At 39.5% G+C, this 17,533-nt stretch overlaps 1 protein-coding gene across 1 annotated transcript; it reads left to right on the top strand.

Annotated features, from left to right (window-relative positions):
• The first annotated feature begins 362 nt into the window (after positions 1–362).
• LOC119037246 (olfactory receptor 5AU1) lies at positions 363–1,453 on the top strand. Its single transcript, XM_037129357.2, has one exon. The coding sequence runs from the start codon at positions 518–520 to the stop codon at positions 1,451–1,453; it is 936 nt and encodes a 311-aa protein (XP_036985252.2). The 5' UTR covers positions 363–517.
• Positions 1,454–17,533: the final 16,080 nt, after the last annotated feature.

A 17,533-nucleotide genomic window follows, 5' to 3' on the forward strand; every position in this document is an offset into this window, starting at 1 on the left:
TTACAACAATGTTTTGAGGTTAAAGCTATTATCCCTATTTTACAGATGAGAAAACAAACTCAGAAAGGTCAAATAACATTCCCAAGATAAAAGATAGTTTGTGGCAACGTCCCGGCTTGGAACCTTGGCAGCCTGACACCAGAGCCTGTGTGTTTAAACATGAAATATACTATCTCTAAAATACAAGTTTCCTGAAGTCAGACACTCTTGAATTCCTGATGGGGGAACACGGAGCTAAGCATATGGAAGGCTGTCAATATATATTTGGTAAGTAATTGTTCATTATTTAGAACTTTTTAAGATCCCTGAGAGACTATATTTTCCATTGCTGCTCAAGTAATGCTTCCTAACTAATCTTCTCTATGACAGAGTTCCATCTACAAAACCAGACTTCCTCAGTAAGACCAATCTTCAGAAGCCTGTCTGCAGGGCAAAACTAAACCCAGGGACACTCCTTGGGTGTGCCACCTCATTTCTGGTGGTGTTCCCTTTCCATACCCCAGAGCACTTGAGAAAGATGGAAGGGGCAAACCTGAGCCAAGGGACTGAGTTTGAGCTCTTGGGCCTTACCAGTGACCCCCAGCTGCAGACACTGCTCTTTGTGGTGTTCCTGGTCATGTACATCATCATTCTGTTGGGGAATCTGATTATGTTCCTCCTGATCCACGTGAGTGCCACCCTGAATACACCCATGTATACTCTCCTAAAAAGCTTGTCTTTCTTGGATTTCTGCTACTCCTCCACAGTTGTCCCTCAGACACTGGTGAACTTCTTGGCCAAAAGGAAGGTGATCTCCTATTTTGGCTGCATGGCTCAGATGTTCTTCTATGCGGGTTTCGCCACCAGTGAGTGCTATCTCATTGCTGCCATGGCCTACGACCGCTATGCAGCTATTTGTAACCCCCTGCTCTACGCTGTCACCATGTCTCCTGAAGTCTGTGCCTCTTTGATTGCAGGCTCCTATAGTGCAGGATTCCTCAATTCTCTTATCCACACAAGCTGTATTCTCAGTCTGAAATTCTGTGGTGCTCATGTGGTCACTCATTTCTTCTGTGATGGACCACCCATCCTGTCTTTGTCTTGTGTGGACACATCGCTGTGTGAGATCTTGCTCTTTATTTTTGCTGGTTTCAACCTTTTGATCTGCACCCTCACTATCTTGGTTTCCTACCTCTTAATTCTCATCACCATCCTGAGAATGAACTCAACCCAGGGCAGGTTCAAGGCCTTTTCCACCTGTGCTTCCCACCTCACTGTTGTGTGCCTCTTCTATGGCTCAACACTTTTTATGTACCTGCGCCCCAGGTCCAGCTACTCCCTGGCCCAAGACCGAAGAGTTGCAGTAATCTACACCGTGGTGATCCCAATGCTGAACCCCCTTATCTACTCTTTGAGAAACAAGGATGTGAAGGAAGCTTTAAAGAAGGTTTGGGGCAGGAAAATAATAAAATAATCTTCTCAACTCATTACCACATATCTTTAGGAAACCAAGGGCACTTTATCTCATGTCATGCTAATCTGAGCACGTTCCTTACTCTCACCCAATAAATAGTGCACATGCTCTCTGGTCTGCAGGTGTTTCTGCATCAACCTGCTGGCCTGCCATAGAAAGAGTTGGTGGTGTCATAGAGAGTAGAAAGAAGTGAAAAGGGAGTGTCTGCTTGTTGCATAATTGAACCCCTTGATAGGATTTCGTCATGCCTTTGTTCAGATGATTCATTCATGTCTCTGTGAATTTATGAATATTTTGTTCCATTATTAAAAACTGACATTTATATTCTTTGTAAGAACGTTTCCCCTTAACTAATTTGAATATCTTGGCCGCTTGAGGGAATCCTCTCCATTCTTTACAATCTTCTCTTTGTGAAAAATGATTCCTTGGCATAACATTTTTTTTTGAAATTCTTGAATTATTTGAATGATACTGTAACAACAGCTTCAAAAGTTCACATGATGTTTGTCTTTGTTGACTTTTTCCCTGGCCAAATAGCCACTTGGTCCCTTTCAAATTGTATAAACTTGGGCAAATTACTTAAATTTTCTGAGTCACAGATGTCTTGTCTGTTAATTACTGTGAGTATTAAATCACTCAGTTAGATATTGTAGGTAAGTCATTAAGCATGTAATAGTCATTCATATGTTCCCTCACCTTTTCCTTTATACCAGTGCCCTTAAGTTTTCACAAAGTGAAATAGATGACATACTCTGCTTTTTTCAAATTCTTGTTTTTTTTGCTAATATTCTGTTATTGGTAATTTCTAAGTTGTGATTGAATTGAACTAAACATTTTTAAATAAGAAGAATCAGGTAGAGAGAACTCAATGCTGAATAATATTCCTGGGCTCTCTGTCCTCAATTGATAAGCTTGAGGAAAATAAACCAGGCATGCTTGGCTAGTCCCCTCATAAGAAAAGACCTGCCCTGGCTCTATGAATCCCTGTCTCAGTCAGCAAAGTCTGCCTAACTCTGGGGTTCAGTTTCATAAAGACCATTTCCCCACAGATACACTCCATGTGCTTTATTAAGCCTTTAACAGTAACACAAGTGATATTTTGCTTTCTATCTGATTATATTTTATCCTTGTTCTAAATTGTTCAGAATCAGGAAGGAAAGAATGACACACCCAGGAAAAAATCCTGAAACTGAACTTTTCCCTGAATTTAATGGCCATTTCTCCTGTTGTCATAGAATTTATGGTTAACCTTTAATAATTAATGTTGATCATATTTAAATATAGTGATACTCTTTTGGTACTAATTAGAGATTTTATTAGAGGCAATGTGGTATGGCTGATAAGGATGTGGGCTCTAGAGCTACACCATGTTGTTCTAAATCCTGACTCTATCATTTCTACATGTGTGACTTATCTAACCTCACTGAGTTTCAGATTTGTTTTTTGTAAAATAGAGATATAAATACTTACAGCAATACAGTTGTTGTTAGGAAAATTAAATAAGGTAATGGAAGCAAAGCCTTTGGAACAATGCCTGGCACATATAACTGTTCTTATTAAAAATGGCTGATGAATCTCTATCAAATGGCCTTTTAATAACTTGATATAGTCATGCAATCTTCCTCCTTTATTATGTGTCTGTGCTAAATCAAAGACATACATTTCCTTATTTTGAGCCATTTTTGTTTCTTGGAATCCTACCTGGTCATGAAATTTTTTTTTTATTAAGAGAAATATGCTGTTGGACTTGATTTGCAAAGATTTTATTTAGTATTGGCATATATATTAAAAAACAAAGTTGGTTTATGATATTTTTGTATTACATTTATTATGTTTTAGTATTAAAGGTAAACTAGTTCTATTAAATCTAAGTTCTTTTCTTATTTTTTAAAATAATATATTTTATTGATTATGGTATTACAGTTGTCCCATTTTCCCCCTTTTGTTCCCGTCTGCCCTGCACACCCCCTCCCACCAGCATTCCCCAACATTAGTTCATGTCCATGTGTCGTACATATAAGTTCTTTGGCTTCTCCATTTCCCATACTATTCTTAACCTCCTTCTGTCTATTTCATACCTACCAGTTATGCTTCTTATTCCCTGTACCATTTCCCCCATTCCCAACTCTCCACCTTCCAGCTGATAACTCTCTATGTGATCTCCATTTCTGTGATTCTGTTCCTGTTTTTGTTTACTTCCTATGTTCTTGGTTTGTTTGTTTTTAGGTTCAGTTGTTGACAGTTGTGAGTTTGTTGTCATTTTACTGTTACATTTTTTAATCTTTTTCTTAGATAAGTCCCTTTAACATTTCATATAATAAGGGCTTGGTGATGAAGAACTCCTTTAACCTGACCTTATCTGAGAAGCACTTGATCTGCCCTTCCATTCTAAATGAAAGCTTTGCTGGATAGAGTGAACTTGAATGTAGGTCCTTGCCTTGCATGACTTGGAATACTTCTTTCCAGACCCTTCTTGCCTGCAAGTTTTCTTTTGAGAAATCAGCTGACAGTCTTATGGAAACTCCTTTGTAGGTAACTGTCTCCTTTTCTCTTTCTGCTTTTAAGATCTTCTCCTTCTCTTTAATCTTGAGTAATGTAATTATGATGTGCCTTGGTGCGTGCTTCCTTGGGTCTAACTTCTTTGGGGCTCTTTGAGCTTCCTGAACTTCCTGGAAATCTATTTCCTTTGCCAGATTGGGGAAGTTCTCCTTCATTGTTTGTTCATATAAGTTGTCCATTTCTTGCTCTCCTTTTCTCCTTCTGGCACCCCTATGATTCAGATGTTGGAATGTTTAGAGTTGTCCTGGAGGTTCCTAAGTCTCTCCTCATTTTTTTGAATTCTTATTTCTTCATTCTGTTCTGGTTGAATGTTTATTTCTTCCTCCTGCTCCAAACCATTGATTTGAGTCAAGGTTCCCTTCCCATCACTGTTGGTTCCCTGTACATTTCTCTTCATTTCACCTTGCATAGCCTTCACTTTTTCCTCCATACTCAACCATTCTTTTTTTGTGACCATACTCAACCATTTCTGTGAGCATCCTGATTACCAGTGTTTTGAACTCTGCATCTGATAGGTTGGCTCTCTCTTCATCACTTAGTCCTGTTTTTGGAGCTTTGATCTGTTCTTTCATTTGAGCCATATTTTTTTGTCTTGGTGGGCCTGTTATGATGTAAGGGGTGGAGCCTTAGGTATTCACCAGGGTGGTGCAACCCCCTTGGCTATGTTATGGTGCTGTATATGGAGAAGGAATCAAAGAGGGAACAATGCCACTTGCTTGGCTCTTGGCTGGCCTTCAGTTTCCCCCACCACCCACAAGCAAATTGGGCCCTTCTGGTGCTGATTCCCAGGTGGGTGTGTTTGTGTATGTTATAGGACCCTGTGGGTCTCTTCAGTGAACTCTCCTGTGAGGCTGGAAGTTTCTCTCATTGCCACACCCCCCACAGATTTTTACTGCCGGAGGTTTTGAGGCCTTATTTCCCTGCGCTGGAAGCCTGGGTTTTGTGGTCTGTCTCATTCCCAAGTTGTTGCTCCTGGTTCATTTGCCTGCAAATGTGGGACTGCCTGGTTCTCAGCCACTGCCTAGCCTGGTCCACCAGCCACTGCCTTGCCACAGTCCTCTCCAGCCAGGCTGCCCATCTCTATCCCTCTACAGGTCTGGATGGATGTTTCTTCTTTAACTCCTTGGTTGTCCAGCTTCCATACAGTTTGATATCTGGCTGTTCTTTTTTAGTTGGTTTTTTTTTTTTTGAGAGAGAGAGAGAGAGGGGGAAAGAGAGGTGTAGAAACACTGATACATGAGGGAAACATTGATCAGCTGTGTCTTGCATACCCCCGACTGGGAGCTTGCCTGCAACCCAGGTATGTACCCTGACCTGGAATCTGACCAGCAGCTTTTCAGTTTGCAGGTCAGTGCTCAACCCACTGAGCTACACCAGCCAGGGCAAAATGTCTGTTTTTTAAAAATGGTATATACTGTATTCAGCTATAAAACCATCTTGGACTGGTACCTTTTGAATGGGTAGCTCTTTAATTACCTTTTTAATTTCTTATATAATTCTTGGTTTTATTTTAGTTTTCTTCTTGTTTATTAAATCAATTTAATCATTTGTCATTTGCTCAAAGTGTATTTCCTTCTTCTAGATTTTCAAATTTATTGCCATGAGTTGCACATAGTATACTGATAATTTTTTAAAAGATTTTATTTACAGCCCTCGCTGGTGTAGCTCAGTGGATTAAGATCAGGTAGCAAACCAAAGGGTCACTGGTTTCATTCCCAGTCAGGGCACATGCCTAGGTTGCGGGCTAGGACCCCAGTGGGGACCAGGTAAGAGTCTGCCACACATTAATATTTCTCTCCCTCTCTTTGTCCCTTCCTTTTCTCTTTCTCTTCTTTTTAAAAGATTTTATTTACTTATTTTTAGAGAGAATGGAAAGGGGAGAGAAAGAGAGAGAGAGAAATATCAATGTGTGAGAGAAACATCAATTAGCTGCCTCTAGCAGGCCCCCAACAGGGGATTTAGCCTGTGACCCAGGCATGTGCCCTGAATGGGAATTAAACTGGCAAACTTATGGTTCACAGGCCTGTGCTCAACCCACTGAGCCACACCCACCAGGACTAGGGTTATACTCTCATAATTTTTGTGTTTATTGTCTAGCTCAGCACCATCTACGCTGACTCCTCTTCTTAGGGCAATGTAAAAAACAATCCTTTTCCATAAAATGAGAGAAATAGATTAAGTGGTCTGTAAGGGTCTTCTGGACTTTAACATTTTATGAGATGAGAATTTGAGGAAAGGCAATATTGAGAAAGCATTCAACACATATACTGAAGTGCTGGACTGCCTAGATTTCAGTCCCAGCTCTGTCACTCACTGCTGACCTTCTAACTCTCTGTGCTATAGTTCCTTATTTCATCTGTGAAATAAGGAGAGCAATGAAGTAAATGACATAATACTTGTGAAAATTAAATGACAATATCTAACACTGTGCCTACCACACAGTAACTCTTTTGTATAAGTGACTTTCATTTCTTTTGTTTATATCTGTTTATATTGTTTAAATCATTTATTTTGTTTATATATATATATAAACAAATATATATATATATTTGTTTATATATATATATATATATATATATATATATATTGATTTGAGAGAGAAAAAAACATTGATTTGTTGTTTCACTTATTGCATTCACTAGTTGTTTTTCGTATGTGCCCTGACCAGGGATTAAATCAGCCACTTTGGCATATTGAGATGATGCTCTAGCTAACTGAGCATCAGATAGCTAGAGGCCCCTCAAGAGGTCCTCGATCAGGGCTTCTTCATATTTCTGTTTGTTTTCTTTTATTCCCCTTAGTAATGTTTGACAGAGGATTCTATCATTCTTTTAAAAACATTCTGTTTTATCGTTTTCCTTATTTCTATAATTTATCTGTTTCCCACGTTATTAATTTCATATTTTTTATTAATGCCCCTTTTCTGCATTTCTCATTTATTTTGTTTTTTTAAGATTTTTATTTATTTTTTTAAAGAGAGGGGAAAGGAGGGAGAAAGAAATAAATAAACATTAATGTGGGATGTGTGAGACAAACATCGATTGGTTGCCTCCTGCACACCCACAATGGGGTCCTGGCCCAAAACTCAGCATGTGCTCCAAACCAGCGACATTTTAGTTTTCAGGACAATGCCCAACTCACTGAGCTTCAATGCCCAACTCACTGAGAAAAACAAAGTCAGGGCTACTTTGTTTTTCTTTTGTCAAATTGTTATTAAATACTGAAAATCTACAAAAGAATATTTTAATATATTTGTGTCTGCCTATCTATCATATAGTGATTAAAAATAAAATGCAATCACTCACAATCCAGCTAAGGAGAAAATATTACTAATCCACCACTAGGAACTGTTCCTGTTTTATCTTCTAGAGGTGTTTATTCAATATATTTTTGTTTTTTAATTTGTACAGTTTTTTGTATGCTGCAATTGATATTTTTTAAACATTTTTTATTGATTATGCCCTTACATTTGTTCTATTCCCCCCTCCATTCCCCTCCACCCTGCACACCCCTCCCCCACCACTCTCCCCCCTTTAGTTCATGAACATGTGTCTCAAGTTCTTTAGATTCTGTATTTCCCCTACTATTCTTACCCTCCCCCTATCTATTTTCTATCTACTGTCTATGCTTATCTTCTGTACCTTCTCCCCCCTTCTCCTTCTCCCACTCCCCTGTTACTAACCCTCCATGTGATCTTCATTTCTATGGTTTCACTCCTGATCTAGCTGTCCTCTTAGTTTGCTTTTGTTTTAGGTGTGGTTGTTGATAACTGTGAGTTTGCTGTCCTTTCACTGTTCATCTTTTTTATCTTCTTTTTCTTAGGTAAGTCCCTTTAACATTTCATATAGTAAGGGCCTGGTGATGATGAACTCCTTGAATTTGGTCTTATCTGAGAAGCACTTTATCTGTCCTTCTATTCTAAATGAAAACTTTGCTGGATAGAGCAATCTTGGTTGTAGGTCTTTGGTTTTCATGACTTGGAATACCTCTTTCCAGCCCCTTCTTGCCTGTAAGGTCTCTTTTGAGAAATCCACTGGCAGTCTGATGGGAACTCCTTTGTAGGTGACAGTCCCCTTATCTCTTGCTGCTTCTAGGATTCTCTCCTTCATTTTAATCTTGGCTAATGTAATGATGATGTGCCTGGTATGTTCCTTCTTGGGTCCAAGTTCTTTGGGACTCTCTGAGCTTCCTGGATTTCCTGGAAGTCTATTGCCTTTGCCAGATTGGGAAAATTCTCTTCTATTATTTGTTCAAATATGTTTTCCACTGGTGGCTGTTCCTTTCCCCCTTCTGGTACCCTATAATTCCGATGTTGGAATATTTAAAGATGTCCTGAAGGTTCTTAAGCCTCTTCTCATTTTTTAGAATTCTTGTTTCTTCCTCCTTTTCTGTTTGGTCATTTTTTCCTTCCTTCTGGTCCACTCCCTTGATTTGAGTCCCAGTTTCCTTTCCATTACTATTGGTTTCCTGTGCATTTCCATTCATTTCAATTAGTTTAGCTTTAATATGTTGCTCTAATTTGTGACTATAATCAACCAGTTCTGTGAGAATCCTGATCACCAATGTTTTGAACTCTGCATCTGAAAGTTTGGCTATTTCTTCATCACTTAGATTTATCGGCTCTGGGGCTCTGAGTTGTTCTTGAGCCATGTTTTGTTCTGTTCATGCCTATTACGGACAAGGAGAGGCACCTTGGTGTTTACCGGGGTGGGGCCACCCAGGTCACAGGTTTATGACTCTGTATGTGGGGGCAGGGTCAGAGAGGGAGGAGTGGTGGTCCTCTCTGCTTGCCCAGTTCGTCCCACCACTCGCCCCCACCTGTTTATCCCAGCGGAAATGTGGGAGCTGCTGCCCTGCACCATGTGGTCTCAATGCTCGCCTCTTCACTGGTTTATCTGCACGCAAATGCTCGACCAACCACAGACAGCCAGCCACACCTCTTCCCTGTGTCTGCCCGTAGCTAGCCTGCACCTGGGATCCGTGCCTTCGGCTGCTTGCGCACCACCCTGGTCGGGGATCTTTTTGGCCAACCTGCTTCGCTGCTGGCTTCGTCCCTCTTACCGGTTTAGCTGAGCATTTCATTGTTTTCGGACTCCGTATTGTCGATTTTCTGTGTGGTTTTGTTGCATTTATTGTTGTTAAAACTTTGTTATTTTTAGATTTGGTTGTGTGAGGATGCAAGGTATTTCCACCTATGCCTCCATCTTGGTGGAAGTCCTGCAAATTGATATTTCGTTGCTCGAATGTGTCACAAATACCTTCACATAGGTATGCATTTTGAAAATGTATTTTCTTTATGATAGGTTGTTTAACAGGAGGTCTTAACTTTAATAGCAGCTGAGTTATTAATCCTTTTCTTTCTGGTGTGATTAGTTTTAATGGGTGTCTTAAGAATATTTTCCCAACTAAGATTATAAAAATAATCTCCTATGTTTTCTTCTAAATGTTTTTTTTAATCCTCACCTGAGGACATTTTTCATTGTTTTTAGAGAGAGAGGAAGGGAGAGAGAGAAACATTGACTTGTCGCCCCTTGGATGCACCTGAAGTGGGAATTAAACCCTCAGCCTTTTGGTTACAGATGACACTCCAAGTAAATGAGCCACACCGGCCAAGGCCATATATATATATATATATATATATATATATATATATATATATATATATATATATATATATTTTAAGTTTTGCCTTCATATTGTTTTGCCGTTAGGGTGGGATTACATTTCTTTTTGTTCAAAGTGGACACCTAGTTGTCCCAGATCATTTCTTGCATAGGTACTTAATATCCCACTGATCGCAATGCCGTTTTGTCCATAAATCAAGTTTTCACACCTGCATGAACCTTTCTTTGGGTTTTCTATTCTTTTTCACCAGTCCACTTGTATTTCTCTGCATCAGTACCACACTATCTTAATAATCATGTCTTCACAGTAAACCTGTACCTCCCGGGCATATATGTCACCGCCATCATCACCTGGCCTGTAGCTTAGATCTTTCCATGTGTATTTTGGCAACTATTGCTATGATTTTGTTGCACCCTTTTGCATTTCTTTAAGCTTAAAATTTATTAGGCTGTTAAGTTTCATGAAAAACCTTGTTGGAATTTTTATTGGAATTGTATTGAATGCATAGATCAGTCTGGGAAATTTGTATTTTTGTGTGCCTGGGAATCTGCTTCCATTTCTTCTTTCAGAAAAAGCCCTGATTCTCTCATCCTCAAAGTCCTCGACCTTTGGCCAACTTTTTTAGTCTGTCCCAACCTAGGTGGTCACTTTGGAATTTGTATTATCATTTGAGTTGACATAGTTTGTTGAAGAAAATAAGTGCTCAAAATAGTGTACTGAATCAGTTGTGACTTTCATCAACACTCCCTTTTGGTTCTTATAAAATTCTCATGCTTAGAGGCCATATAGAAAAATATCACATCCACTGCGAGAATCCTAATGACAAGGTCTTTGGTATGGCTCTTCATCAGAGCCAAAACTTGCAGTTGATTGGGACTCTGTGCTTCACCTGCATGACAATTACCACCTAACATTAGAAGGAAACTTGCCTCCAGGTTAACTTTGATTTAACCTGGTATCTATTCTGCAATCTGGAGTCACATGGGTCTTTAGCTATGGTGATAACTTTTATTTCCCCAAATTTTCTATTTAGGCTCAAAAACCATTACACCAGTTTTTCAGTATAAAAACTTTCCTTGTTCAGTATATGTTTATTAGATCTTTCACTTAAGAATAAGCTTAATGGAACTTCTGCCAAGATGAAGGCATAGGTGGGAACACTTTTCTTCCTTGCACAACCAAATCTAAAAACAACAAAGTTTTAACAATAATAAACACAACCAAATCACACAGAAAATCGAATACAGAGTCCAGAAACAACGGACCACTCAGCAAAACAGGTGAGAGGGGCAAAACCAGCAGTGGAGCCGGTCGGGCAAAAAAGATCCGGGCAGTGCACAGGCAGCCTGGGGGCGCAGATCCCAGGTGCAGGCTAGCTACAGGCGGACACAGGGAAGAGGCAATGCTGGCTGTCTACAGTTGGTCGTGTATTTGCACACAGATAAACCAGTGAAGAGGTGAGCATTGAGACAGATCTCGCAGACCCCAGCGACTGGTGCAGAGCGGCAGACTAGCACCTTTGTGCTCGGATAAGCAGGCGGGGCGAGCGGTGAGGCGGACTGGGCAAGCAGAGAGGACCACCATTGCTCCCTCTCTGACCCCACCCCCACATACAGAGTCACAAACCTGTGACCTGGGTGGCCCCACCCTGGTAAACACCAAGGTGCCTCTCCTTGTCCGTAATAGGCATGAACAGAACAAAACATGGCTCAAGAACAACTCAGAGCCCCAGAGCCGATAAATCTAAGTGATGAAGAAATAGCCAAACTTTCAGATGCAGAGTTCAAAACATTGGTGATCAGGATTCTCACAGAACTGGTTGATTATAGTCACAAATTAGAGCAACATATTAAAGCTAAACTAATTGAAATGAATGGAAATGCACAGGAAACCAATAGTAATGGAAAGGAAACTGGGACTCAAATCAAAGCAGTGGACCAGAAAGAGGAAAAAAATGACCAAACAGAAAAGGATGAAGAAATAAGAATTCAAAAAAAATGAGGAGAGGCTTAGAAACCTTCAGGACATCTTTGAATGTTCCAACATCCGAATTATAGGGGTACCAGAAAGGGAAGAGGAACACCCACGAGTGGAACACTTATTTGAACAAATAATAAAGGAGAACTTCCCCAATCTGGCAAACGAAATAGACTTCCAGGAAATCCAGGAAGCTCAGAGAGTACCAAAGAACTTGGACCCAAGAAGGAACATACCAGGCACATCATCATTACATTAGCCAAGATTAAAATGAAGGAGAGAATCCTAGAAGCAGCAAGAGATAAGGGGACTGTCACCTACAAAGGAGTTCCCATCAGACTGCCAGTGGATTTCTCAAAAGAGACCTTACAGGCAAGAAGGGGCTGGAAAGAGGTATTCCAAGTCATGAAAACCAAAGACCTACAACCAAGATTGCTCTATCCAGCAAAGTTTTCATTTAGAATAGAAGGACAGATAAAGTGCTTCTCAGATAAGACCAAATTCAAGGAGTTCATCATCACCAGGCCCTTACTATATGAAATGTTAAAGGGACTTACCTAAGAAAAAGAAGATAAAAAAGATGAACAGTGAAAGGACAGCAAACTCACAGTTATCAACAACCACACCTAAAACAAAAGCAAACTAAGAGGACAGCTAGATCAGGAGTGAAACCATAGAAATGAAGATCACATGGAGGGTTAGCAACAGGGGAGTGGGAAAAGGAGAAGGGGGGAGAAGGTACAGAAAATAAGTAGCATAGACAATAGATAGAAAATAGATAGGGGGAGGGTAAGAATAGTAGGGGAAATACAGAATCTAAAGAACTTGAGACACATGTTCATGAACTAAAGGGGGGAGAGTGGTGGGGGAGGGGTGTGCAGGGTGGAGGGGAACAGAGGAGGGGAAATAGATCAAATGTAATGGCATAATCAATAAAATAAAAAAAAGAAAAAAAAAGAATAAGCTTAATAGGCCCTGGCAGGTGTTGCTCAGTGGGCTGAGCAGTGGCCTGGGAACCAAAGTGCTGTTGGTTTGATTTCCAGTCAGGGTATATGCCTAGGTTGCAGGTGTTTGAGAGGCAACTCAATGTTTGTTTCCTTCTTTTTCTCTCCCCTTCCCCTCCCTGTAAAAAATAAAATCTTAAAAATATATATTAAAAAAAAGAGTAAAAAGAAAAGGAAAAAGAATCAACTTAACGGCATTGTTTAAATAATGGAAATTCCTGAGTCCCATCCCCTAAAAATTGAGCCTGCATTTCTCAGGACATAGCTCCAGAATTTGTACTTTTAATTCATTTACCAAGGGATTCCCAAGCACCCTATCATTTTATGACCACTGCACTAAACTGAAAGAGTAAAGGGACCAAGCCATTCTTGCCCTCCACTCTAATTCCCACACCTGGAATTATACCTAGAATATAGTGCTCAATAATCACTGAATTAATTAACTAATTAATTAATTAGACTAATTAGTCTTTAAAAAAAGACTTTATTTATTTATTTTTAGAAAGAGGTGAAGGAAAGGAGAAAGAAAGGTAGAGAAACATCAGTATGTGGTTGCCTCTCATGTGTGCCATACTGGGGACCTGGCCTGTAATCCAGGCATGTATCCGGAGTGGGAATGAAACCAGCAAAACTTTGGTTTGTAGGCTGGTGCTCAATCCAGTGAGCCACACCAGACAGGGCTAATTCAGTCTTTATTATTCCTTCAGAATCCATGTCTCTTTTACCTTAGGGCATTGATTTTCAACTAGTGTTCTGCAAGAATTTTTAATATATGCATTGCCCCTAACCAGTGTGACTCACTTGATTGGGTATTGTCCTGCAAAGTGAAAGGTTGCAGGTTTGATTCCCAGTCAGGGTACTTGCCTGGGTTGTGTACCCCTTGGAGTGCATACTAGAGGCAATGGATTGCTATTTCTCCCATCAATGTTTTTCTCGTCTTCCTCACTCCTCCTCTAAAAAATAAATGAATAAAATCTTTAAAAGAAAAAAATGTGATAACTGACTAGACAGGGGCACTCACCTCTTTTCCCTTAGACTGTCAAATACAAAAATGACACAGGCAACACCATAGCTGTCTGATGTGAATGAATCAATATTATACCTATTTTTAAAATCAGATCAGCAAAAATATATAATACATTTATTTTGGTGTGCTGCAGAATTTTAGTAATTAGTTTATGTGAGCCATGAGATGAAAAATGTTGAAAATTGCTGCCTTAGGGCAATGGTGTTTAAATGTTTTGATTTTAGGACCCCAAAGAGCTTCCCTTACAAAATCCTAAGGAGGGGGACTCCCAGCCAAGATGGAGGTGTAGGTAGATACACTTTTCCTTCTCACACACCCGAAAGGAGGGCAACAACAAATTTAAAAAAAAAACAGAATTGCCAGAAAATTGAAATTTATGGGTGTCAGATATTGAAGGAGGTAAAGAAGAAACATTCATCCAGACTGGTAGGAGGGGTGGAGATGGGCAGCCTGGGTGGAGAGGACTGTGACAAGGCAGTGGCTGGAGGACCAGGAAGTCCCACATTTTCATGCAGATGAACCAGGTGCAACAACTTGGGAGTGAGACAGACCACGAAACCCAGGCTTCCAGCGCAGGGAAATAAGGCCTCAAAACCTCCGGCAGTAAAAATCTGTGGGGGGTGTGGCAGTGGGAGAAATTCCCAGCCTCACAGGAGAGTTCATTGGAGAGACCCACAGGGTCCTATAACATACACAAACACACCCACCTGGGAATCAGCACCAGAAGGGCCCAATTTGCTTGTGGGTGGTGGGGGAAACTGAAGGCCAGCCAAGAGCCAAGCAAGTGGCATTGTTCCCTCTTTGATTCCTTCTCCATATACAGCACCATAACATAGCCAAGGGGGTTGCACCACCCTGGTGAATACCTAAGGCTCCACCCCTTACATCATAACAGGCCCACCAAGACAAAAAAATATGGCTCAAATGAAAGAACAGATCAAAGCTCCAAAAACAGGACTAAGTGATGAAGAGAGAGCCAACCTATCAGATGCAGAGTTCAAAACACTGGTAATCAGGATGCTCACAGAAATGGTTGAGTATGGTCACAAAAAAAGAATGGTTGAGTATGGAGGAAAAAGTGAAGGCTATGCAAGGTGAAATGAAGAGAAATGTACAGGGAACCAACAGTGATGGGAAGGGAACCTTGACTCAAATCAATGGTTTGGAGCAGGAGGAAGAAATAAACATTCAACCAGAACAGAATGAAGAAATAAGAATTCAAAAAAATGAGGAGAGACTTAGGAACCTCCAGGACAACTCTAAACATTCCAACATCTGAATCATAGGGGTGCCAGAAGGAGAAAAGGAAGAGCAAGAAATGGACAACTTATATGAACAAACAATGAAGGAGAACTTCCCCAATCTGGCAAAGGAAATAGATTTCCAGGAAGTTCAGGAAGCTCAAAGAGCCCCAAAGAAGTTAGACCCAAGGAAGCACGCACCAAGGCACATCATAATTACATTACTCAAGATTAAAGAGAAGGAGAAGATCTTAAAAGCAGAAAGAGAAAAGGAGACAGTTACCTACAAAGGAGTTTCCATAAGACTGTCAGCTGATTTCTCAAAAGAAAACTTGCAGGCAAGAAGGGTCTGGAAAGAAGTATTCCAAGTCATGCAAGGCAAGGACCTACATTCAAGTTCACTCTATCCAGCAAAGCTTTCATTTAGAATGGAAGGGCAGATCAAGTGCTTCTCAGATAAGGTCAGGTTAAAGGAGTTCTTCATCACCAAGCCCTTATTATATGAAATGTTAAAGGGACTTATCTAAGAAAAAGATTAAAAAATGTAACAGTAAAATGACAACAAACTCACAACTGTCAACAACTGAACCTAAAAACAAACAAACCAAGAACATAGGAAGTAAACAAAAACAGGAACAGAATCACAGAAATGGAGATCACATAGAGAGTTATCAGCTGGAAGGTGGAGAGTTGGGAATGGGGGAAATGGTACAGGGAATAAGAAGCATAACTGGTAGGTATGAAATAGACAGAAGGAGGTTAAGAATAGTATGGGAAATGGAGAAGCCAAAGAACTTATATGTACGACTCATGGACATGAACTAATGTTGGGGAATGATGGTGGGAGGGGGTTGCAGGGCGGAAAGGTTATAAAGGGGAGATTTAAAAAAATGGGACAACTGTAATAGCATAGTCAATAAAGTATAAAAAATTTTTAAGTCCTAGGAAGCACAAGACTATACAAACACATTTTCTATTAGTCATTAGAGTGATGATGTCAGTAAACTTCCTGTAGCTTATGGAAAATTCCTCCATATACTCATAAGAGAATGAGAATGAAAAAGGAGGAAAAATCTTTGATACTGATATGTAACATTACTTAACCTTCTTGTGCTTCATTTTCCTTATCTGTGACAGGGATAATAGTGCCTGCTCTTAGGCTTGTTGTGAGGATTAAGTGAGTTAAAAAAAACTATAAGTGTTTCAGACAGTGTAAAGTACACAGTAAACATGACAAAGGTACATGTAAATATTATTAGATATGAAGGCATTATTATTATTAAGTGCTACATGATTGCTTATAACTGCTATTTACTCAGGCTCCCCTTTTTATTAAATTTATTGGTAACATGGGTTAGTAACATTACATAAATTTGTTTTATTATAAAGCAAATACTCTATTGTATATTCACTAACAGAAGTCTAATCTCCTTACATCACCGTGCATTTTACCCACTTTACCCTCTTCATCCTCTCCCACTTCCTTTTTCTCTGGTAACTACCATTCTATTGTCTGTGTCTATAAGTTTGTTTTCTTGTATGCTTGCTTTGTTTGTTCACTTACTTTTTATTTTATATGAATGAAGTTACATGATTGTTGTCCTTTTTCTGCTGACATAGTTCACTTAGCATAATGTTCTGAAGATTTATCTATGTTGTCACAGACTGTAATATTTCATCTTTTTAATGGCTGAGTAGTGTTCCACTGAATATATGTACTAGATATTCTTTATCCAATCATCTGTCAAAGAACACTTAGGTTTTTTCCATGTCTTGGCTATTGTGAATAATGCTGCAATGAACATAGGGGTACATATATCTTTATGAATAAATGTTTTCAAGCTTTTCAGGTAGATACCCAGAAGAGTAAATGCTGGAACATATTGTAACTCTATTTTGAATCTTTAGAAGAACCTCCATGCTGTTTTTCATAGTGGCTATACCAGTTTACGTTGCCACCAGCAGCACATGAAAGTTCCTTTTTCTCCACATCCTCTCCAGCATTTATTTCTTGTCTTATTGATAATAGTCATTTAACCAGTATGATGTGGTATCTCATTGTGGTTTTTTTTTATTTTTCAGTTATAATTTACATTTAATATTATTTTGAATTAGTTTCAGGTAGTACAGCATTGTGGTTAAACAGTCATACACTTTACAAAGTGTTCCCCCCAATGTTTTCAGTAACCACCTGGTACCACACAGTTATTACCTTATTATCAACTGTCTTCCCTATGCTGTACTTTACATCCTGTGACTATTTTGTAACTACCAATATGTGCTTCTTCATTGTGGTTTTGACTTGCATTTCCCTTATAGCTATATCTGTTATTTCCCTTATAACTCTGTATCAGGGATCTGTTATTCAGGTCCCTTTTTATGAGCTTGAACGCCCATATCCTGCAACCCAGTGTCCAGCTGTAGTCAGAGGTCACAGGGTACAACAAGTTTTCTAATTTCTTCCCTGAATTCTTTTAAAATTCCCTGACACTGTTTGTTACAATATATTACAAATGCAACTTCTGGTCTGTACCTCTTAATATCACTTCATAACATCCTATTCTCTTTGCTTGCCTTTCTCTTTTTGAAGGGTATTTCTCCCCTACCATATTTTTTTGACTCTGTTAGTCACACAAGAAATTTTTCT

Source organism: Artibeus jamaicensis, unplaced genomic scaffold (genome assembly GCF_021234435.1).
Source record: "Artibeus jamaicensis isolate MK-2021 breed Jamaican fruit bat unplaced genomic scaffold, CSHL_Jam_final scaffold_854, whole genome shotgun sequence".
Lineage (NCBI taxonomy): Eukaryota > Metazoa > Chordata > Mammalia > Chiroptera > Phyllostomidae > Artibeus > Artibeus jamaicensis.

What these genes read in the sequence shown, in the direction of transcription:
- LOC119037246 (XM_037129357.2), top strand. Translation starts at nt 518, where the DNA reads ATGGAAGGGGCAAACCTGAGCCAAGGGACTGAGTTTGAGCTCTTGGGC.